The sequence below is a fragment of the Trichosurus vulpecula genome, chromosome 1 (assembly GCF_011100635.1).
Source record: "Trichosurus vulpecula isolate mTriVul1 chromosome 1, mTriVul1.pri, whole genome shotgun sequence".
Lineage (NCBI taxonomy): Eukaryota > Metazoa > Chordata > Mammalia > Diprotodontia > Phalangeridae > Trichosurus > Trichosurus vulpecula.
Window position 1 is genome coordinate 38,231,375 of NC_050573.1, and position 23,969 is coordinate 38,255,343.

Genomic DNA, 23,969 nt, shown 5'->3' on the forward strand with positions numbered 1-23,969 from the left:
TGTTGTGGATCATAACTTTTAAAATTAGCCATCTGGAATATGCACACTTTCTTAAAGTTTAGGAAGTTTAGATTTTTGTACTAAATTCCTAAAGTCCTACTGCAGTGCCTCCTTGTGGCATGTAGGTGGCCCTAGGCTTTTGAAGGTAGTGTTAAGTAGAGTCCAGATTTCAAAGCCCAGGTTCCACACACCAGGCTTGTCACTTGCAGAGTACAGTGGGCTGGAGCAAGGGGCTGGCCTGGCCCCTGCTGATGTATGTTTTGGCCACTCAGCTTAGTTGTGATCTGTCTCAGCAGGGGGAATAATGGCCTGGATGAAACAGGAGAACCTTGAAATTATCCAAGTGCCAGATTGTTGATACAATTGGAGTTAACAGTGAAGTTGGCACCTTTATCATTGATGCTGCTTAAAGCTCTAGATTTGTGATCCTGCTTGAACAGTCTCATGTGTTCAAAAAGAGTATGGTATCACTGCACTCAAAAGGTTGTGAGGAAAGAGCATTCCATAGTAGTGGGCTGAGAGAGGTGGACACTGGAAGATGGAGTCATTATCCTGAATCTGACCCTTTAGGATTGTAAGAAATAATTCTTACATTTGATGGAAAATGGTCCTACTTAAATTAGGATTTCCTTATCATCTCTTGTCTGACTTGCTAACACAACAATTACAGAACGGTGGTACAGTTGACATTCCAGATCTTATTATAGCCAAATTTCCCCTAGAAAGTTACCATTTCTGATGCTTTAATATTGAATTTCTAAAATTATCCTTACTAATTCATCCCTAGGAAATCGCAGTGAAACCGGTACCATTCAGTGTGGGTGGGATTTTAGTGGCTGAATGAAAAATTCCAGTGAACTTTTCAGAGCGCTAAGTAAACTACACTTTCTACTGGAATCTATTCAGTGACTTTCTAACTCCACCTCGTGGTCTCTTAAACAGCTCTAGAACAAGAAGTGAAGGATACCTTGTCAAATTAGAATCAAAGACAATATCAAGGTTTGCAGAATTTAATTATACAGACAGTGATTTTTGAATCTCCACTTTGGCGAATGTATCTTCCCTGGAAATCTAATTGTTTCAGGGTCTTAAGATTCCAGGAGATCACTTTTATGACTTGACACGTTCTTGCCACGTGGCCAGAAAAGTGGCTCTCTCTGTTATTTAAGCTGTTTGATAGTCTTGTATGCATTTTAGTTGTAAAATGTAAACTTTGTCTGCATGATGAGAAATGGGAAAAAGGGTGAGCCAGCTAGATGCTTCTAAATACGGATGTTTGGCATTGCGTAGACCAGTGGTGTCTAACTCAAATAGAAACGGATCCCTGCCAAATGCAGACTGACTTAGAAAATCACACCTTAACATTATCTCTGTTGTATTTTTATTTTGTTAATCATTTCTCATTTAATCTTAGTCTGGTTTGTACAGCACTGAATGACTTTGCAGTTTGACATCTCAGTTGTAGACAAAACATCTCAATTTTTGAGGAATGAAAACCTTCCAATGCCAAGGCATTTCTTCAGAGAAAGTAATCAGAAAACAGAAATTTACTGAGGTCAGCCAGAAAGCCAGACTTAGACACCTGCGTTGGCAAAATTGGGTGGTTCATTCAGAGGGCTAAACAGTGCTAAAGAGGTGGGTGTTATAGACTGAGTTGTTGGACCTCCATTTTGTATTTATGATTGCTTCAAGTTTTGATGAATTCTGCTTGGTCTTAATTTCTAGGAGTATTTGGAATATTACTCCGGTGTCTCCTTTTAAATACAATAAGCTGCAAAGGCCAAAATAAAACATTATAAAATTAGCATATGTGTGTATACACATGTATAAACACACATGCACATATATACATATGTATCTACACACATGTATGTATGCAACATAGGGACAGGGAGCTTCCAGGTGGGGAAACTCCCTCCACCAATACAGGTTGGCACCTTTTAGTCTTAGCAAGGTGCCTGAAACACTGGTCAAGTGACTTGCCTAGAGCCAGTGTGAATTGGAGGTAGGACTTGAATCCAGGTCTTCCTGGCTTTAAGGCCAGCTTTCTAGCCACTACACCATGCTGCCTCTTATGTATTATAATACGAAGTTTAACTATTTAATTATTCATCATGCCTGACTAATTTTGGATCTAAAACCGAAGTATGCATTAAACAAATACTAATTTCTCAGATTCTAGTCTATTTTAAAATAAGGCAGTTTTCTAGTTTGCATGCCCATATGTCAGCATTGAGGTTAATGCTAGGAATGAGGCGTATTCAGGAGACACATACTGCGGTCAGGCCATTGGAGGTTGCTGTGTGCTTACAAGGCCAGAGTACTCCTTGACATGTGCAGTCATTGAAAACTTGCATCTTCCTGTCAGTATTTGGATGTTGAACATGATTTTATTCAACAAAAATAAATATTTTTTAAAAATGTGGGTGTATTGCTTTGTTGTATCCTGACCTATGTGGAAAGCCAAAAATCTTGGCCCTCTCCCTGAAAGAAAAAAGTAACTAAAAATTTACTGAAGAGAATTTGTGAGAAGACAAGAAGGCCCTGAGCAGTCCTCTCTAGATTCCCTGTTTCTCTGGAAGTGCATGGAGGGGGCGGTCTGAAGCTGCAGTAGCAAAGCTGAATTCTCTCTTGTGTGTGAGGTTCCGAGCGAGGCTCTGGGGGTAAGAGAGGGGCGATGCCGGGAATGACAAAGGCACCGTCTCAAAAAGTTCCCTGTTTGACAGGGATAAGAAACCAATCCAGAAAACATTACATTAAGTCCTCCTCGATATATAGCTAGATAGCACAGATAGATACTACAGATACTGCTACTACTATCGATACTACAGATAGCACTAGATAGATAGCACGTTGGGGTTACTTGGTGCTACACAGGATCCTAGGAGGGAAGATTGCTTCCTACAGGGAATCATGGGAAGGAGTGTTGAGTTGGGTTTGGTAGGATTGAGAGGAGCTCATTTGGGCCCCGGAAGCAATTTGGGGTTCAGAGAGGTAGACTGAGAAGCCAGATCTTAGTCCTGCTACTTCTTCCCTCGTTGATGTAGCCCCTCTTTGGTTATTAACGTGAGTTTAGGAGCAAGGAAAGAAAAGAAAAAGAGATTTCTAGCCTAAAGTGGGTGAATGGTAATTTGCTATTACAGAAGCATAGGTCATGCGTCATTAAAAAGTTTATTAAACCCCTACTATGTGCCAGGCACTGCTCTGTGATGAGACTATAAAGACAATGAAAACATTACTGCTATCAAAGAGCTTACATTCTATGGGGGAGACAACATGTACATGCTCTCTATGCAAAACATGAAATAAATGCCAAGTATTTGGGGGAGGGCAGATAGTAAAAAGGCATAGAGTCTGATGTAGTGCCTTGTCGGGGGAAGAATAAGGTGGCCAGGGGAGTAAAGTGTAAGAAGACTAGAAAGATGGGAAGGGATGGTGAAGGACTTTTAAAAGACAGATTTTGTATTTGACCCTGGAGGCAATAGGGAAGCCGCTGCTATTTATTGAATAGAGAATAACGCGGTCAGGCCTGTGACTTACAAAGACAGCTGGTGTGTAGACTGTAATAGGGAGAGGCCTGAGGCAGGGAGACCAGCCAGTAGAGGAGGTCATTGCAATAGCCCAGATAGCAGGGCATGAGGGCTCCACCTTCTGCCGTGGTGGTGGAGGGGCTAGAGAAGAGAAGGGAACGTTGGGAGCAGCTGCAAAGGCAGAATCGACCGGACTGGGCAACTGGATATTGGGGTGGAAGGCATGGAGAGGAGAATCGAGGATGACTCCTTAGCTCAAAGCTTCAGTGACTGGGAGGATGGTTGTACTCTGAACAGATGTGAGATGTGGGGTCAGGAGAGAGGTTAGGGCTGGATAAATAGATCTGAGAATGATCATGGAATCCATAGGAGCTGATGAGGTCATCAAGCTTGTATAGAGGGAGAAGAGAAGAGGGCCTTGGACAGAGCCACAGTTATCAGGCAAGACCTAATTGGATGAAGATCCATTAAAGGAAGACTGAGGAATAGTGAGAGAAGTAGGAGGGAAACCAAGACAGAGCAGGGTCACTAAAACTCAGAAGAAAATTCCAAGGAGAGGAAGAGGAAGGTGATTAATAGTATCAAAGGAAGAAGACTGAAAAGAGGACATTAGATTTGGCAGTTTGAGAAAGAACTGTTCACTTCGGAGGATATATTAAAATCTCATTTTCTCTTTCCAGGATGGCTTAGTTCAGCATTACACTGAGGCACTCACACCCTCCAAATCTATCCACAGAGCAAATCTGGACATTTAATTCCCTTTGTAGCATAGGGTAGAAGGCAGTTTGCCAGGTATAGTGGGAAGAATGATAGTTTTGTAGCCAGAAGACATAGGTTTGAATTCTGGTTCTCAGCTACCTGTGTGACCTTTTGGCTAAGTGACCCCACCCCTCCAGGTCTGTGTTTCCTTCTCTGTTAAATGAGCGGGTGGGACCAGATGACCCCCCGCCCCAGGGCCCCATCCTCGAATCTTACCGGCCCATATGTATAGACCAGTAAACATCATTAAGCACCTGTTACTGTGGCTAAACAACTTGAGAAGGCCATCTACAGGTAGTGGACTCCACTTTCTCTCCTCTCACTCTCTTTTTTTAAAATTTTTTTATTTTAAATTTCCCACACACGGTTCTACATAATTTTGAGTTCCAGATTTTCTCCCCTCCCTCCCCAAGACGGCATGGAATCTCATATAACTACCATGTATAACTTCGCACTGAATTAATTTATACACTAGTCAAGTTGTGGGGGAGAATTACAACCAATGGAATGAATCATGAGAAAGAAGAAACAGAACCAAAAAAAACCAAACAAACCCAAAAACAAAAACAAAAGAGAAGGAAAAAAGGCAGAAAAAAAGGCGAGCATGAAGTGTGCCTCAATCTGCATTTAAACTTCATAGTTCTTTCTCTGGATGTAGATAGCATTCTCCATCGTGAGTCCTTTGGAGTTGTCCTTGCACCTTGTGTTGCTGAGAAGAGCGAAGTCTGTCAGGGTTGGTCCTCACAGAATCCATGTATCTGTGGTTGTGTACAGTGTTCTGGCTCTGCTCCGCTCACTCAGCATTATGTCGTGTAGGCTTTTCCAGGTTGTTATGAAGTCTGTATCATCCCCATTTCTTATGGCACAATAGTATTCCATTACCTTCATATACCCCAATTTGTTCAGCCATTCCCCAATTGATGGGCATCCCTTTGATTTCCAATTCTTGGCCACCACAAAAAGAGCCACTATAAACATCCTTGTACGTATGGGTCCTTTTCCCGCTTGTGTGATTTCTTTGGGATACAACCCTAGAAGTGGTATTGCTGGGTCAAAGGGTATGAACATTCCTGTGGCCCTTTGGGCATAGTTCCAAATTACTCTCCAAAATGGCTGGATCATCTCACAACTCCACCAGCAATGTAACAATGTTCCAATTTTCCCACGTCCTCTCCAGCATTTATCGTTTTCCTGTTTTGTTATTTTAGCCAATCTGACAGGAGAGATGTGGTATCTAAGAGTTGTTTTGATTTGCATTTCTCTAATCAGTAGTGATTTAGAGCATTTTTTCATATGCCTATAGATAGCTTTAATTTCTTCCTCTGAAAACTGCCTGTTCATATCCTTTGACCATTTCTCAATTGGGGAATGGCTTTTATTCCTATATATTTGGCTAAGTAGCCAGTGATCTCTTAATTGCCAAATCCAGTGACTTTTTCTCAGTCCCCATTCTCCTCCACCTCTCTGCTGCCTTGGACACTGCTCATCACCTTCCGGATACTCTTTGCTCTAGGTTTCTGGGACACCGCTCTCAGTTCTCCTCCTCCCTATCTCAGCCTCCTTTGCTGGATCTGAATCCAGGACATTCCCTCTAACCACAGGTGTCCCATAGGACTCTGTCCTGGCCCCTCTTCCCCCTCTAGACTATTTCCCTTGGTGAGCTCATGATCTCCTGGAGATTTAATCATGGTCACATTTCCAACTGCCTATTAGCTGGAGCTGGATGACCTGTAGACATCTTAAACTTCACACAACTGAAGTTTAATTTTCCCCCTAAATTCTCCCCTCCTCCTAACTCCCCTACTACTGTCCTAGGTGATTTAACATTATAACACCTCCCAAATTCACCTCCTCCTCTCTTCTGACGGCCACCCCCAGATGCTGGCCCTCATCCCTCACGCTTGGATGTTGCAATAGCTGCTGGGGGGGTGGGTCTACCTGCCTCAAGCCTCTCCCCATTCCCAATCCAGCATTCAGCCACTTAAAATGATCTTCCTACGGTGCAGGAAATCCTCCTACTCAGTAAACTCCAGTGGCTCCCTCTCACCTCCAGGGATCCAATTACAAAATCCCCTGGTCTTCAAAGCCTTTCATAACCCCGCCCCACCCCCCCTTTCCAATCTTAGACCTGCCTCCTCTCCAAGTACTCTGGCCTCCCTGTTCCACTGTCTCTCCACTCCAGGTGTCTGCACCGGTTCCGCCCCTCCCCCGACCCCCTCCCCGCCAATCCTGGAGTGTTCTCCCTCGTCATCTGCCCCTCTGACTTCCCTGGCTTCCAATGAGGAAGTCCCAGCTAAAATCCCCGCTCCTACAGGAAGCTTTCCCCAAACCCTCTTAATTCTAGTGCCTTCTCTGTTAACGATTTCCCAGTTTTCCTGTCTGTAGCTGGCTTGTGCATATTTGTTTCCTTGTCTACGTTAGATTGTGAGCTCTTCTGAGAGCAGGAACTGTTTTTGACCCGTTTTTGTTTTGTTTTTTTTTTTTGGTCCCCAGTGTTTAGCACAATTCCTGGCACATAGCATGCGCTTAATTACTTACTGTCTTGGTGAGGGGCACTATGCGTTAAAGTGCTCATGTACTGGGGTACCAGCACCACTGCAGGCTGGAGGGACACGCAGGTGGTATAAACTGTCTCTCATGGTCCAGGATGGCAAGCCTGGACCCGGACAACTTTTGAGAGGCCTCAAAACATAACCAGGCAATGACGCCTCCCTCCACAGCCCGGTCCCAGAGGAGGGACTCTTCCTTTCAGGTTGAGATTTTGTAGATCTCCTTCCGCTGTGGATAGAGACCCACTTGGGGAAGTAGGTCCGGCCGCCTCAGCGTCTCCTGGCGCGGAGGCGGCGGTTGCCAGGGACGCCGCGGCCGGTCTGGCGCTGCGGCCGAGACTCTTCGGAAAGGTGTGGAGGCTAGGCTGGCAGCGACATGGACGACCTGCGGGTGGAATGGATGCGGGACCGGGTGTACCTCGCTTTTAATCTCGCCGAACCGGAGTATTTCCTCGAGCTGATGAACCGGAACGACGGCGAGGCCGAGGAGCAGATTCTGCACTTCTTGAACCAGAGCACGGAGGAGGAGGGCGCCGCGGCGATCTTCTTCTACCGCCTCGTGGTGCCCGAGGAGGTGGAGATGGAGATAGGTGAGGGCCGCACCCTCGCCTGCTCCCTGCCCCCTGCCCTCCTTCTGCACGGCGATTCCACGCGTGCGAATCAATGGGCATTTCCAGGCACTGAACTAGGCGCTCAGGCTACAAAGAAGCAAAACGAGTTGTCCCCGTCCCTGCCCTCAAGAACCTTCTATGTGTCCAGATAGGAAAATACAAAGTGTCTGCCAAGTGATACAAAGCAATTTAAGAAGAAGGGAGTTCTAAGGGTATCTGGAAAGGCCTCCTGGGCCTGGGCGTGCTTTGTAGGGAGCTGGGGATGCTAGGAGACAGGACACTTACGTAGAATAGACAAGTGTATGCATGCAGGGGAGTGGCGTATATGTAGGTAGGAGCCAGATTGCTGGGGCCTCTAAGTGCCATGCTGAGGATTTAGGATTTTATCACAGAAGAAATTGGTCCTCAGAAGTACATGATGCCCTCATCCTTTATGTATGCCCTTCTGAGTCTCCATGCACATGTATGAGCCCTGTGCCCGTGTTTATGCCTCCTTTGTGTCTCCTGTGATCATGCATCATGTCTGCCCACTCGCCAATTTTGTGGGCCCCAGGTGTTTCCTATATCACCTGTATCTCTTGTGGCCAATGGTGTCAATCACTTAATCAAACATACATTAAATGCTTATTTTGTGCCTCACACTGTGCTAGCTGTTGGGTTTACAAAGGCGACAGTAAAAGTCTTTGTGTCTATACAGGCAAAATGGGTACATTATGGCTTGGGTGGGGGTGGGGGTGGGGTGGAGAGACCAGTGGCTGCGGGCTCCAGAAAGCCTTCATGTGGAAGGTGGTGTTTGGGCTGGATCTTGACTAAAACTAGAGATTCTAGATGAAAAGGGAGTGTGCTGAGATAGCTCATTCAAGTGTGAGAGATGGCTTGTCATGCATAAAGACCAAGAAGAGAGTCCGATGTAGAAAGCAAGAAGGGGCTAGGTGGGTAATGAGGCAGGAAAGGTGGATTGGGGCCAGGAGCTTGTGTTGGGTCCTAGAGCTCATAGTCCATCATTGTGTCATTCCTTTATTCATCAAAATAGCATAAGTAAGGTGCTTTGCAAACTGAATGCATAAATGGTTGGCTCTTCTTATTATCCATGTTGTGTCATCCAGAGGAAGACACCCTCAGCACCTTGGATAGAAGGTTCCCTGTGCGGGATTTACACGTGCAAAATCTGCTCAGGGTGAGAAAAACCTGTGCGACCTAGCTGTCCTGGATATATTATGCATAACAGCTAGGTGGCACAGTGGAAAAACTGCCAGCCCTGGAGTCAGGAAGACTCATCTTCCTGAGTTCAAAACTGGCCTCAGACATAACTATCTATGTGACCCTGAGCAGGTCACTTAACCCTGTGCCTCAGTGTCCTCATCTGTAAAATGAGCTGGAGAAGGAAATGGCAAACCACTCCAATATATGTGCCAAGAAAAGCCTAAGATGAACTCATGAAGAGTGAGACATGACTGAATAATAACAAATAATATATTCAGAATGAATACAAGGGAGTTTGAGGAGGGAAGGCACTAGCAACTGGGGATTATAAGGAAAGGCATCAAGTAGAAAGTAATACTTGAGCAGAATCTTGAAGGGAGAGAGAGAGAGAGAGAGAGAGAGAGAGAGAGAGAGAGAGAGAGAGAGAGAGAGAGAAATATAAGCATAATTCCATGACTCCAAAGCCTGGCTTCTTAACCTAGGGTCTGTGAACAACTTGTTTTTAAATCTTTTTTTTTTTATAATTGTATTTCAAGATAATTGGTTTCCTTTGTAATCCTACATATTTTATTTTATGTACATTATCCTAAGAATAATCCCTAATCCTCCCTCAAACGTCTCATGGCTTCCCTCTGACCCTATGCTCAGCTGAGAACCTTTTCTCATATTTTACTGGAGAAGCTGAGGCCATTCACCAAGAGCTCCCTTTCATTTTCATTTTCATCACTTGCATGCCTTCCCCCACTATTTCCTCCTTCACTCCTGTCTCACGCAAAGAGAGGACCATTGTTCTTGCCAAAGTAAGCACCTCTACTTACACAAGTGAGCCTATTCTATCCCATCTTCTCCAGCAGATAGCTCCCTCCATCATCCCCACTCTCTCACTAATCTTCAATGTTTTCCTTCTCCTGACTGCTTTCTAAGCATGCCCACATCTTCTCCATCCTTTAAAAAAATTGCTTAATGTTCCTTAACCATCCCCACTAGCTATCTTCCCACATCTCTCCTCTTCTTCTTGTCCAAACTTGAGAAAGTTGTCTTCTACTTCCTTTCCTCTCACTCTTTTTTTACCTTTCTGCAATCTGGCTGCTAACATTTTCAATAGAAATCTCTTTCCACTGTTACCAAGGATCTCTTAATTGTCACATCTAATGGCTTTTTCTCAATTCTCATTCTTCTTTACCTCTCTGCAACTTTTGAGGCTTTCAGATGTTGTCTTCTCCCTGATACTCTTTAGGTTTTGGGGACACCACTCTCTCCTGGTTCTCCTCCTACCTATCTGTCTCAGTCTCCTTTGCTGGATCTCCACCCAGATCATGCCTACTAACTGGGAGTGGCTCCCAGGGCCCCTTTCTCTTCTCCCTCGAGACTTTTTCACGTAGTGATCTCATCAGCTCCCATGGATTCATTTTTCATCTGTATGCAGATGGTTCTCCAATTATTTATCCAAATCTCTAGCCTTACATCTCCAACTGCCTATTTAGTATCTCAAACTGGATATCCTAGAGACATCTTGAACTCAACACGTCCCAAACTGTCCCCATTATCTTGTCTCCCAAACCTCCCCTATTCCCAACTTCCCTGTCTCTATCCAGGGTAACACCATCCTCCCAGTCCCTCAGGCTTGACACCTACGTGCCATGCTCAGCTCCACATTGTCTCTCACCCCCATATCCAATTTGTTGCCAAGTCTTGTGCATCCCACCTTTACAACATCTCTCCTCTGATGCTGCTACTACCCTAGTACAGGCACCTTATGACCTCGTGTCTGGACTATTGTAATAGCCTCCTGTCTTCCTGTCTCAGATCTCTCCCCATTCTGGTCCACTCACCATCAATCAAAGTTATTCTTCCTAAAGTTCAGGTCTAACCTGTACCCTCCCTGCCTTGATAAACTCCATTGGCTCCCTGGTACTACCTCCGGGATCAAACATAAAATCCTTTGGCTTTTAAAGCTCTTTAGAACCTGTCCCTTTCCAGTCTTCTTATACCTTACTCCCCTCCAAGTACTCTGTGTTCTAATAACACTAGCCTCCTCACCTTTGCTTGCACAAGACACTCCGTATTCCCAGACTTCATACATTTTTACATGCCTGGAATGCTCTCTCTTCTCACCTCTCCTTCCTGGCTTCCCTCAAGGCTCAGCTCAAATCCCACCTTCTGCAAGAAGCCTTTCCCGGTCCCCCTTAATTCCAGAGCCTTTCCTTGGAGATTGCTGCTAATTTACACATCACCCAACGTAGGGCATGAATCCACGACCCTGGGATTAAGAGTCCTGGCCCTACCGACTGAGCTAGCAGGCAGTTAGGTGATGAGTAGACAGTCCAGCTTGGAGTCAGGAAGACCTGAGTTCAAATCTAGCCTCAGACACTTACTAGCTGTGTAACTCTGAGCAACTCACTTAACCCTGTTTGCCCCAGTCACTAATTTACCCCATCTATATCTTGTTTGTACATAGTTGTTTGTGCGATGTCTTTCCCATTAGACTGTGAGCTTTCTGAGGGCAGGGACTGTTGTGAAGTCTCTTTGTGTCCTCAGTGCTTAGCACAGTGCCTGGTGCATTGTGAGTACTTCACAAGTGCTTTCTGACTGACTGAATGTCTGAGCAGCTGTCTCTAGGCCTCAGTAGACAGCCACAAAGGGTCCAGAACACAAGAGGGGTAAGAAAAAACTCTTGCCCAATTTTAGGCATTCCATGCCCTGTGATGTTGTTTTAAAGTATTTCTCTTCCTTTCGTTTGGGCTGTGAAGATGTTCCAGGAATTGCATCATCAGAAGAGGAAGAAGAGGAGGAAGATTTAGCCAGCCAGACCTCCAGAGTGACATCAGCGGACAGGAGCACAGGTGTAGTACCCTAGGAATCAATCAATAAATAGCAGCGTGTGCATGTGTGGGCCCAGAGCAGGACCGTTCTCTGGGAATCCTGCTCAGACTCGGCTTCTGACTTAGAAGCATTTAAACCTAAAGCATCGTTACACCTGGTGACCTTGCTCTAAATCACTCTGCCGTGGAAATTTCAGATGTGGTGAAAAGGCATTCTGACACAGCAAAGGGGACATTCCATCTAGAGGTCGGGATGTCGTGCTAAATTTGTAGTCCAGAAGACCTGAGTTCAAATCCTGCCCCAGACATGTACTAGCTATGTGACCCTGGGCAAATTACTTAACCTCTCTGAGTCTCAGTCGCCTCATCTGTAAAATGGGGATAATAGCAGCACCCGCTTCCCAGGGTGGTTATGAAGATCAAATGAGATAACACATGCAAAGTGTTCTGCAAACCTTGGGAAAGAGGAAGCTCCCTCTCCCTAGTCAGGCCAGCATCTTCTCTACAACATGGAGCCTTGTCTTTCCCTCCCTTCCCCTCCCCCCCTCCCCTCCCTCCCTTCCCTCCCCTCCCTCTCCTCCCTCTCCTCCCTCTCCTCCCCTCCCCTCCCCTCCACTCCCCTCCCCTCCCCTCTCTTCCCCTCTCCTCCCCTCTCCTTTCCTTTCTTTTCTGATTCCATCTTTTTAAATAGTATTTCCCCCATTTACATATAAAGCCAATTGTTAGCATTCGTTTGTACAGAATTTTGGGTTCCCAGTTTTTCTCCCTGTCTTCCTTAAAGGGTGAGCAATTTGATATAACACACAGCCTTAGAGAGTGGTCTTGGGTACTGAGACATCAGATCATCATTCAATAACCTGGAGGATTTTGAGAAGAAAAGAGACAGGGATAGATCTGTGCCGTGGAATGAGCCTAGCCTGGCAGCAGTAGGAAGGGTGGGCCAGAGAGGTAGCTAGCAGAGGCAAAAGGAGCTGTCAGGAGTCTATCCCAGGTGGGTGGTGAGGTGGGGTTGCAGAGGGCCCGGATGCGAGAGTCACTGCAGAAATAGAATAAGTAGGACTTGGTAACCGGATGAACATGGGAGGTGAAGGGGCTTGGAAGGCAGGGGTTAGCTCTGTGTACGTCTTTTTGTATATGCTGTGCAATGGAGATGCTTAGCTGGAGAAAAGAAGATCCAGGAGTGTTGGAGGAGACGTGGCAGTTATGTTCAGATGTGGGATGGCTTGTCATGGGGAGGGGGAGCTTGTTTCGTCTGGCCCCTGGAGCAGTGGGTAGAAGTTGTAAAGAGGCATAATGGAGCTTGGTGTTGGGTAGACATCATGACCAGTGATGAGAGATGTCCCAAGTAGAGGTGGAGGTCTTCAGAAGGTCATAGAACTGGAAGAGACCTTCAAGGCCCTCAGGGCCAGAGGAGTAAACTGAAGCACAGAGAGATGTTATTGGAGGGATTCCTTTTTTGCTTTGGGTTGGTTTTGATGACTGCTTTTCAGATTCTGCAATGGTTCTGTGCTCACGTAGGCATGCAGTAAGCAATGAGATGTAGAGGATTTTGAGGGGAACTAGAGACCATTCTCATTCTATAGAGGAAAAAATTCAGGCCCAGACAGATGGGGTGATTTTCTGCTAAGTCACACTGATGAAAGGTAGCAGAACCAAGATCTGCACCCAGATCTGGTCATCTTTCTGTTCCAACACTCTGCTTCATGGGGGGTGCAATCATAGGATGCTTTAGTCTACAGCAGAGAATGTCCAAGCTGGAAGGGGCCCTAGTCATCATCTCCTCCCATTTCCACATGAGGACACTGGGACACAGAATGGGAAGTGATGAGAGTTGATGGAGTGACTGCCTTGGTCCCATATCTCAGAATTAGGAGCAAGGAAGGCAGAAGAGGCAAGGAAGCAGATTTTTGGCTCTGTGGAAGGGAGACCTTCCTAACAAGGAGAGGCCTCAGAAGGTGGCAAGTTCTCTACCCCACCCCGGAGAATCTTAAATAGAGGCTCTGTGATCACCTGTCAGGGATAGAGGAGAGGGGGATTCTTTGTTAGGTATGGCTTGGACCAAATGACCTCCAGGACCCCTGCCAGTTTGGTGATTCTGTGCACAGTCATATATAACACCAAGGCTCCAGCCAGATATTTAATGGTAGTTCTGTTGATATGAAGCCAGGAGGAGGAACAGATTTTGGGGGAAATACTGTATAATAAGCTCATTTTTAGACACATTGAATTTTTAGTGCTGGTAGAGTACGGGGATGTTTTATTGGTAATTGAAGCCATGGATCCTGGTAGAGAGGTAAGGGCTGGAGGTGTAGATTTAGATCAAGATTTGGGGATCATTCAAAGAAGACTTGGGGTTTGGGTACTGTTGTAACAATCCAGCTAGCAGCTGCTGTTGGGGTGTAAAACCAACAACAACCAGCTCACAGAAGGCTGCAAGCCCAGGTTCTTTTGATCTGCTTTACTAAGGAAAGCAACATTAAGGGGTTAACAAGCTTACTTTAATCCAGCATACAAATATCATTTGCTTAGTTCAGGGGAAAAAGCCAGCACCCTGAACTTCAGAGCAAATACAAACAAATTACAAACATCAACAGACAGACCTTGTCTGATTCAAATCCCAATTCATAGTTACCAGAGTGTAACAAAGTCCGAACATCCGGGTTTACAAGCTGGGGGCTAACTACAGCTGCCCAGAGTCTCCACACCAGCGCACCACCAAGAGTGAGAGCCCTAAGCAAATAACTTTGTGCTCTCTTTTTATACAGTTTCAGACATCATCAAATGTCACCTGAGCGACCAGAACTTAGGCTCTTACTGTTGGCTCTGGAGTTAGCACCTCCCTTCATTGGCCCCACCTGGAGCCCCACCTTAATTACCAATTCACACCCACATAGGCTTAGCACCTAATAGATAGGGGTTTGGGGCCTGGGGTTTAGCACCTAGTAAGACCCAATCAAAGACACTGAATTAATCAAAGGAAACAAAGGCCAAACTCTTCAAGGGTTGAATAAGTGCTAAGAGCCCCTCTTGATCCCCAACACAGGTGCGGTAGCGTTTTCAGAGATTGCTTGCTTCAATGTGGCAAGCGTTGTGCTGGGCAGTGGAGATTCGAAGGCAGAAATAAAACAGTCCCTTCCCTGTCCTTGAGAAGCTTACATTCTACTAGGGGCAAAGCAGAATATGCACAGGGAAGTGTGCAGCAGCTGGGGGAGGGGGGCGAGGCCATAGCATCACAGGGTCTCAGCTCCGGAGCTTGTGTCTAGTCCAGCGTCCTTATTCAGCCCAAGCCCAGAAAGATTGCCCAAGGTCATTCAAGTCGTAGTCCAAGAAGTGTCAGGGGTAGGTTTTGAGGAGCGAATTCCAAAACCTCTTTCTGCTTTACCCCGCCCCAGAGAGAGGTACAGGACATTGAGGACTGGAAAAGTCATCAAATTAGGTGATTAAGAGGATGCTGATGACCTGTGAGGGAGAATTTCTATAGATCCTGCCAGATTACAAGCTGTTGAGAGAGTAAGTTGAAGACAGATGAAGTAGAGGCATCAGGTGTAGACATCTCTTCCCAAAAGTTTGGCAGCGAATGGTGGGAGAGATGGGAAAATAGCCAGACCGGTTGGGGATGGTCATGGGAAGAGGTTTTTTCTGGGGGGGGGTTGTTGGAGTCCTTGGCATGTTGTGGTCAGATGGGAAGGCAAAAACTAAAGCTCAGAGTCACCGAGGAAGCAGAAAAGGATGCGATCAATAATCATCTCATGTTAGTGCAAGCAGGGTTAGCCTCATTTTACAGATGAGGAAACAAAGGCTCAGAGAGGCCTAAGCAGCTTGTAAATCGCAGCGTGTCAAGGGCAGAGGGAGGGAGAGATTAGCCATAGCCGGGAAGAGGGAATAACTCTTCCTTTGATACAAGAGTAGGAACAAGAGACGGTGGGTGATGGGGCTGAGTTGTTTCTCTAGACGTGGTGGTGGAGCCATCAGATGAATGCCATGTGTTTGGATTTGTCCATTTCTGTTCTTTTGTCCAGTTTCTCTCTACTGGGGGTGGCTAGTTGGGATCAGAATAGTACTGGATGTAGCCCCAATGGGTTGGATTAGCTTTGTAGCTCTTATTCCTTCATTTACCCTTTCCCAGCCCATGTTACTGCTCCAGAGAGGGAGAGAAAGAACGTCCTCAGTCTCATTAGATTCTGGTACCTAACCAGCTGAGCCCATTGGCCGTAGAGGTCCCTGGGTACTCTAGGATTCTAGTGACCATTTCAGAGGCAGAAGTTACAGATTATATGCCAGTCATAAAAAGAACAGGGACTTAGGGCCATGATTTTTCTCACCTTTATGTTTTTAAAGAAGCATATCTGTTTCCAAAATGCCACATGCACCTCACTGGCTCTGATGACAGGACCCAGGCATATGAATAAAAAAATGCCTACTTTTCTAAGCAGGTTTCGGAGGAGAAATCTGGTTTCTTTTGTCAGCATCAGCATTCCAAGCCCCAAAGATATCAGGGTTCTTTTATCAGGTCCCACAGATGAAGAAATGAGCAAGAAAAGAATGGCTGTCACTTTCTCCTGCTCCCTAGAGTAGAAGCTATGCCCTCCTCCCCATAAGAACTAGTTTAAATAGCCTTCTGCAAATCCCTGACTATTGGAGGCATGCTTTGCTAAGTAAGCTTGCCCCTCCCAAACTGAGTGGCAGGAGTATGGAGCTAGAAGAATAGCTTTCCTGAAGGCCAATCCAACATGGCAGGTTGGATTGTGCTTTCTGTGTGCAAAGGGATGTACAAGGTATTGGGGATACCAAGACAGAAAGGAAAAAACAGTCCTCACCCTCAGGGAGCCTGAATTCTCCTGGGGGAGGGGGAACCACAACAGGCAAACAAATTAGGACATATAGGCTTAATTTGAGGAGACAGGACACATTAACTAGAGGGGGCCCTAATGTCCAACTTTGGAACTTGTAAGTCCTCTCAAAAATGTTTTAAGTTCTTTTTGGAGGGGGGAGTCGAGGCAATTGGGGTTAAGGTCACATAGCTAGTAAGTGTCAGGTGTCTGAGGCTAGACTTGAACTCAGGTCCTCCTGACTCCAGGACTGGTGCTCTATTCAATGCACCACCTAGTTGCTCCTAAGTTCTTTAAAAAACAGGTGGATAGAGTGCTGGGCTTGGAAGAATTCAAATTTGTCTTTAGACACTTAGTTGTGTGACCCTGGACAAGTCATGTAACTTCCACCTGCCTCAGTTTCTTCACCTGTAAAATGGAGATAGTAACCTCCCAGGATTATTGTAAGGATCAGACGAAGTAATATTTGTAAAGCACTTTGCAAATCTTAAAGTGCTACATGAGTGTCATTGAAAGAAACAAGGTCATAATCAGTCAGGAGTCTAAAGCAACAGTAAAAGGACGATTTAGGAGTGAAAGTTAACATGAGATTAGAAAATAAATACAGCAAAGAAGAAAAATGTCTTAGTTCTGTGCCTGATCGGTGATTGAGAAGGTGAGAAACCGAAGGAAACTTTTGTCTTATTGCTAAAGCATTATATAATGAATAGCAACACTATATGGATGACTTTGGCAACTAATTAGGGGAAGCAAGACTGAGGAAAGAGTCAAGGGCGGCTCTGAGGTCGTGAAGCCGGATAACTGGGAAGAGGACGGCGTCTAGAACAGAAAGGGGCAAGTCACGGGAGAGCCGAAGCCAGAGGAGGAAGGGAGACTGGATGTGGGGGGAAGAGAACATGGAGTGAAAAGAGGGGTGTCCAGGATGGAGCCAGAGGGAAAAGCCTTTAAAAGGGAAGCCTGTTTCCCATTGCCTGATTGTCCTATGTTAGGAAAGCCTGTTATAAGGAAACCCACCACGCGTTTGAAGCAGATTGATTTGAGGGTGATTTGAGGGGCTGCTAGGTGGTGCAGTGGGTAGAGCACCAGGTCTGGAATCAGGGAGACCCAAATTCAAATCCAGCCTCAAACACATACTAGCTGGGTTACCCGGGGCAAGTCACTTAACCTTGCTTGCCTCAGTTTCCTCATCTGTCAAATCAGCTGGAGAAGGAAATGGCAAACTACTCTAGTATCTTTGCCAAGAAAATCCCCAATTGGGTCACGAAGAGTCAGACTGAAATAACTGAACTCTCAATTTATAATATAAAAGGATTCATTTCTTTGTAAGATAATTCGCCCAAAGTTTCTTTGATAGAATCTCTGATTGTACAGTAAGTATCTTGTAGGAGATACCTAAGGAGAGCTAAGTGAATCCAGCTTCAGATACTAGTCATGTGACCCTGCCTCAGTTTTCTTATCTTTAAAATGGGTGCAGTAATATCTATAGTGCCTACCTCACATGGTTATAGAAGCAAAGCTACGATCACAGATTTCGAGTTGCAAGGGACTTTAAAGACCATCTTAGTCCAACCCCCTCTTTTTATAGATGAGGAATATTTGGTCTATAGAGGTTAAGTGAAGTTAGCGAATATCTCTATGACCGTACAAGTAGTAAGGGAAAATCAAACCCAAGTCCAATGATTACAAAGCCAATATTGTGTTCACAGTACCACTCAGTCTCTTTTCTGAGGTCCAAATATGTATGAAGTACTTTGTAAGACTCGAAGAGCCACCCAGCATCCAGAGATAGAAAGAGAAATTCCATTTAAAATAACTGTAGACAATACAAACCCAAGAATTATATGAACACAACCACAAAACACTTTTCACACAAATAAAGTCTGATCTCAATAATTGGAAAAATATCCATTGCTCATGGGTAGGCAGAGCTAATATAATAAAAATGACAATTCTACCTAAATTAATTGACTTATTCAGTGCCATACCAATCAAACTACCAAAAATTATCTTATAGAGCTAGAAAAAAATAATGAAATTCATCTGGAAGAACAAAAGGTCAAGAATATCAAGGGAACTAATGAAAAAAATGCAGAAGAAGGTGGCCTAGCTGTGCCAGATCTAAAACTATATTATCAAGTAGCAATCAGACTCTTTCTGTGGGGGCCAAGTATTGGAAATTGAGGGGATGCCCATCAATTGGGGAATGGTTGAACAAGCTGTGGGATATGAATGTAATGGAATACTATTGTGCTATGAGAAATGCTAAGCGGGCAGATTTCAGAAAAACCTGAAAAGACTTACATGAACTGATGCTGAGTGAAGTGAGCAGAACCAGGAAAACATTGTACACAGTAACAGCAACATTGTGTGATGACCAGCTATGAATAATTTAGCTCTTAGCAACACAATGATCTATGACGATTCCAAAAGACTCAGGATGGAACATGCCATCCACACCCAGAGAAAGAACTATGGAGTCTGAATGCCGATCAAAGCAGACTATTTTCACCTTTTTTCCCCCTTTCTCATGGTTTTTCCCTTTTGTTCTTTCACAACATGACTAATGTGGAAATATATTTAATATGATTGTAAATGTATGCCCTATATTGGATTACTTGCTGTCTTGGGGAGGGAGTAGGGGAGGGAGAAAGAAAAATTTGAAACTCGAAATCTTATAAAAATGAATGTTGAAAACTATCTTTATATCTAGTTGGAAAAAATAAAATACTGTTAAGTGGAAAAAATAAAAAAAAAAGATTTAAAGAGCTATCTACGGTCCATTATTGGTAATGGCCAGCTGGACTTGGAGCAGGAAGACCAGGGTGCAAGTTCTCCTTCTGAAAGCTACTGGCTGTGTGACCCTGGGCAAGTCACTTAGCCTGCTTCTGCGGTAAGCATTTGTTGTGGCGGTTCAGTCATTTCAGTTGTATCCGACTTTTTGCAACCCCCTTTAGGGTTTTCTTGGCAAAGATATTGGAGTTTTTTTTGCCATTTCTTTCTCCAGCTCATTTTACAGATGAGGCAACTGAGGTAAACTGGGTTAAGTGACTTGTCCAGGGTCACACAGCTTTTAAGTGTATGAGGCTGGATTTGAACTCAGGGAGAGGCATCTACCTGACTCTAGGCCCCATGCTCTGTGCACTGTGGCACCCCCTCGCTGCCCTATACTGTAAGCAACTAAGACCACAAACTGAAGAGAGGTGCAGACCTGCATCAGCACAGGGGGTTTCCTCACCTGAGAGTTCCTTATACCTATGAAATCACAAGTCCAGACCCCATGTCCTATTCACAATCAATACTACAAAGTAATCTAATGTTGATAATCTGAATAATGTCATTAACAGTTGATGGTGACAATGATTGTAATGGTGGGGATGATAGTAAACCAGAGAGAACACAAAGCCCAAGTGGGAGGGACCAGCTCTTTCTCAGAAATGAAAGAAAAGCAGTCTTCAATTATGATGTAGATCGATGAGAAAACTAGGATTCATTTCCTTTTTAAAATTGATTTATGCCAACTTTTACCAGATAAAATATCCCTGTAATTGTTGTGGAAAAACAGCCTTCTCATGACCAGGTCTCTTCAATGATGTTTTTCCAGCCCGGCAGTCAGTCCTCAAGAGTGAATCAACACTTCAGACCACTACAAACACAGAACAAGAAGCAGGGGAGAAGACTCCAGTCAAGGTGGGTCCCCCCTTCCCTCTTTTCCTGCTTCAGTGCCTGTGTGTCCGCCCATGGGTGGGAAGCCTCTGGAGGTCCAATGTTGCTTCTGTAGGAGGAGCGAGAAATCCCTGGGGGCAGGGGGTTCTCTTCCTTGGTCAGAGTCTCTGTCTCCTCTGAAACTTGGCCTTGGAGGGTTGCTATGGAGGAACCATCTGCTGCCTTATAGACAATTTAGTGGTAACTCTGAGGTTAGCTGTGCCCCACACAGATGAGCAGTTTACCTGTGGGTGTGTGCTTGATCCCCTGGTAGGGCCTGCTGGAACTTGCCTGTTCAAGAATAACCTGTAAGAACCTTCCATAATGCTGCATGGGAGGAGGACTTCAGTGGAGAAGGGTGGGGAGTAGAATAGAAATTCATGATAGCCTATGTTCCCTCTGTATGAAGCTTCATGAAAATGAAATAATTATACTAATAAAGATAGAAAGAATAGTCAATAAACAGTCATTAAACATTTATTTAGCACCTACTATATGCCAGATGGCACAGAGGCAGCTAGATGGCTCAGTCCATAGAGCATGGAGTTAGGAAGACCTGAGTTCAACTCCAGCCTCAAACCCTTACTAGTTGTGTCGCCCTGGGCATGTCACTTAACCTCTGTTTGCTTTAATCCACTGGATTAAATAGGAAATAGGAAAATAGCAAACCAGTTCAGGATCTTTGCCAAGAAAACACTATGGTCCATGGGGTTGCAAAGAGCCGGACATGACTAAACAAAAACAATGTGCGAAGCCCTGGTCTAAGCACTGGATATATAAAGAAAGGCAAAAGACAGTGCTTGCCCTCAAGTAGCTTACCATCTAACATAAGAATAAGATAATAATACTATTTTGCTTTTGTTTACTAGACTTGTGATTTCATTGGCATAGGGGAGCTCCTGAAGAAAAAAATCCCCCCACCATTTCAACCTCCCTGCAACTTAGGGTCATAGCTCTCTGTGGCATGGAGAGGTTATGTAAATTGCCCAATGTCACACAGCCAGGATGGGTCAGGTCAGGGGCCAGTGGTGGAACTTGAGCTCAGGTCTTCCTCGCTCCAAGGATGAGCCTTTATCTTGTCTCATGCACTGTCTCTCTAATAATAATAGGGGATATTTAAATAGTACCTAAAGATCTCTAAAGCACTTTATATATGCTATTTAGCTTTTTAGAGTAGTTCAGTTATTAATACATCCCCATAGCTAATAATAGTTTTATCATGGCATTTCTATAGAGCTTTAAATTTGCTCATTTGGTCATAAAAGTTGTTAAACAACATCTTCGCTCTAGAGTGGGATCCCTTTATCACAGCGAATGTGACATCTGATCTCACCAAACCAGAATCTAAGCATGCTCTGCTTCCATAGGCTTCCTCTAGGCAGGAGGACTTGAGGAAGGCCCCCAGCATTTTGAGGGGGGGCCCTCTGTGGTGAATGTGTGGGAGTCAATGCAGTGAAAGGTGATTGAGGGCTGATCTTGGAGTCAGAAGACCTAGGTTCAAATGCTGCCTTTGGCCCTTAGGGTCTGGTTTGTAAATCCATGGTGGGAAAAATAGAATCCATTCATTTAGAAAAACTTATTTATGCCCAACAGAGCTTCACTTCTCTCATCTTGTAAAAGGAGGGGGTTGGACCAGATGGCGTCTGAAATCCCTTTAAGATCTAGTAATATGTGGTTCCAGGACATAGGCAATATTGGCCTAGGATGGGTGGGCATCTGCTCCATCCAAGAGCGCAGAGTTGGCATATTGGTACCCTGTCCCAGAGGCCAGGAAAGTTTTCTCTCTTAGAAGGCAACCAGAACATGTTTATATCAAAGCTGAAATATGGATGGTTATCAGCAAACCAACAGGAAGATCACGGTTAGAATTCACAACCAAATTTATGGCTTCCTCCTCTAAGGAATTTTGTTACGGCGCTGGGGCTTGGGCACTAGAAAATAACGCCAGTCTCTTCAAAGTTGTCTCACTTTTTTCCCCTTCTTCAGATGAAGGGTACAAGAAATATACAGATTTCTAGGTCAGAGCCATTTGTTTTCTGTGTTTCAGAAAACCATCAAGCAGATAGTTGACCGAATGTACCTTCAGGTGTGTTATGATTCTGTTCCCGAAGAATTTCTGAATCAAAGTATTGTTTACTTTCTCAGAAATACAAAAGGTATGCACATTTCAGTTTGTTTCCTACACAGCTACAACATGGTACATGCTTACAAAATTGAAAATAAGTTCATTAGGAACATTCTTGGGTTAATTTTACCTCTCCGCCTTCGTGCAAGTGTGGTGGCGATCGTGGATTCTTTAATTAATTTTATTCTGTCTCCTTAGGTTCGCAGTTCTTTCCCATTACCCCTATGTCCTGTCATGTCCCTTCTTAATCCCTTGTGGTCTGGTTTCCATTCCTGCCACCTCCCTGAAGCTGCTGTTTCCTAGGTTTCTGCCCCACCCCAAATTCAGCAATATTTTGTTAGCCTTTATCCTCCTCTCTTAGTCCTTTTACAGTGGCGTGTTGGGAAATCTCTAACAAAAAATTCTCAAAAAAAAGTACAATTATACACACACGTGTATAACTTTATTATGCATTTCACTGACATAAAGGATATGTAGCGCACAATTTACAAATAACAACAAAACATTTGGCATTCTTTGTTGTAAATTCCATATAACCAATTGATTCCCGAAGGATGCTTTCATTGATTTTTACCAAACTCTTGTATCCATAGCCAACCTGTGGTTGGGATTCAATCATGATTTGACAAATGGAGTTGCCTCCCAAACTCCAAATTCTTTTCCCAAAAACTTTATTGTCATTAAATCTGATATTTGATTGACTGTTAAAGTATTTCTCACTCTTATGCAAATTATATTAATTAAACTGAAACCTCTTTCAGCCTCAGCTGATTATAATAGTGTTAACAGTGTTGTTAGCTTTCGTATAGTTGGAGTGAGCCTTCTCTGATTCTACATATTATATACAAATCCCCCAAAACATTCAAATCAATTTTGCAATTTAAATTTTCACTTAAAAGATACTCTTTTTTGCCCCTAATAGCTATCTATGGTGAAGTTAGTTCTTAATTAGGCCAAGTAGATTGTTCTAATAAATCAAAATAATTAAAAATGCTTTCATTGTTGTTTCTGCCCAAGAAAAAAATATTTTTGGGTCAAATTATATTTTCTAGTAGCATTACCAGGTATAATGTCTGGCATTCCCCCACCTAGGAAACCCTGTGCCTCCTCCATAACCATGGGGTGTTCTTTTTATACCAAAGGAAGAGGCCAAAGAGCTCCAGATTGATTATAGGTAATAGTTCAGTGAATTTGGGTTACTTACATTTGGGGCAGTATGATGGACCCCTGCCAAGATCCCATCCTTGGTCTGGGGTGGCAACCAGACTAGTCAGTGAATCCCCGCTAAAGAACCCCCAAAATCCCCATGGTAACTGTAGAAAACAGACAAAGGCAGGAGGAGCTAGAGAGTGCATCACTACTGATTGGTGGATATTTTTGGTTTTCTGCTTAGTAATGAGCTTGGGAGGTAAGCCAATGTTACGCCCAAACATATGTTCACGTATCGATCATGTCCCAGTGACATACATATCACGATATTCTTGTTTTGGTTTTCATAGGTCATAGTATCTTAAGTTATGACTCAGTGTCTAAAATATAGTGTCTAAGTTATGATTGTAAGCAGGTCACCATGTGTGGGCTTCCACCTTTCACAGAGTTTAAGTTTTTATGGCTTTTCACTTATTACTGTATTTTATGACTTTTTCCCAATCGGAACTCCACGCTAGGAAGAACATTAAATTCATTATTTTTTATAAAATGGAGTGTCTTTAAACTTAGCTGACTTAATTTAATCTTCAGCTTGAGATCCATGCTTTCCAATACCAATCTTTAAGTTTTCCAAAACTCATTTGGTGTGTTTGATTAATTTTTGCAATCCTCGATCTCAAGGACCTCACA

The 23,969-nt window shown here is 44.2% G+C and overlaps 1 protein-coding gene across 1 annotated transcript in view; it reads left to right on the forward strand.

Moving 5' to 3' along the window:
* The first annotated feature begins 7,214 nt into the window (after window positions 1-7,214).
* The window catches only part of DNAH10 (dynein axonemal heavy chain 10), a 164,758-nt gene continuing 148,003 nt past the window's right edge, over window positions 7,215-23,969 (forward strand). Inside the window, exons 1-3 of the mRNA XM_036765131.1 lie at window positions 7,215-7,491; window positions 19,905-19,990; window positions 22,053-22,161. Coding sequence (XP_036621026.1) covers window positions 7,215-7,491; window positions 19,905-19,990; window positions 22,053-22,161 — 472 coding nt within the window. The remainder of the gene's footprint in view (window positions 7,492-19,904; window positions 19,991-22,052; window positions 22,162-23,969) is intronic.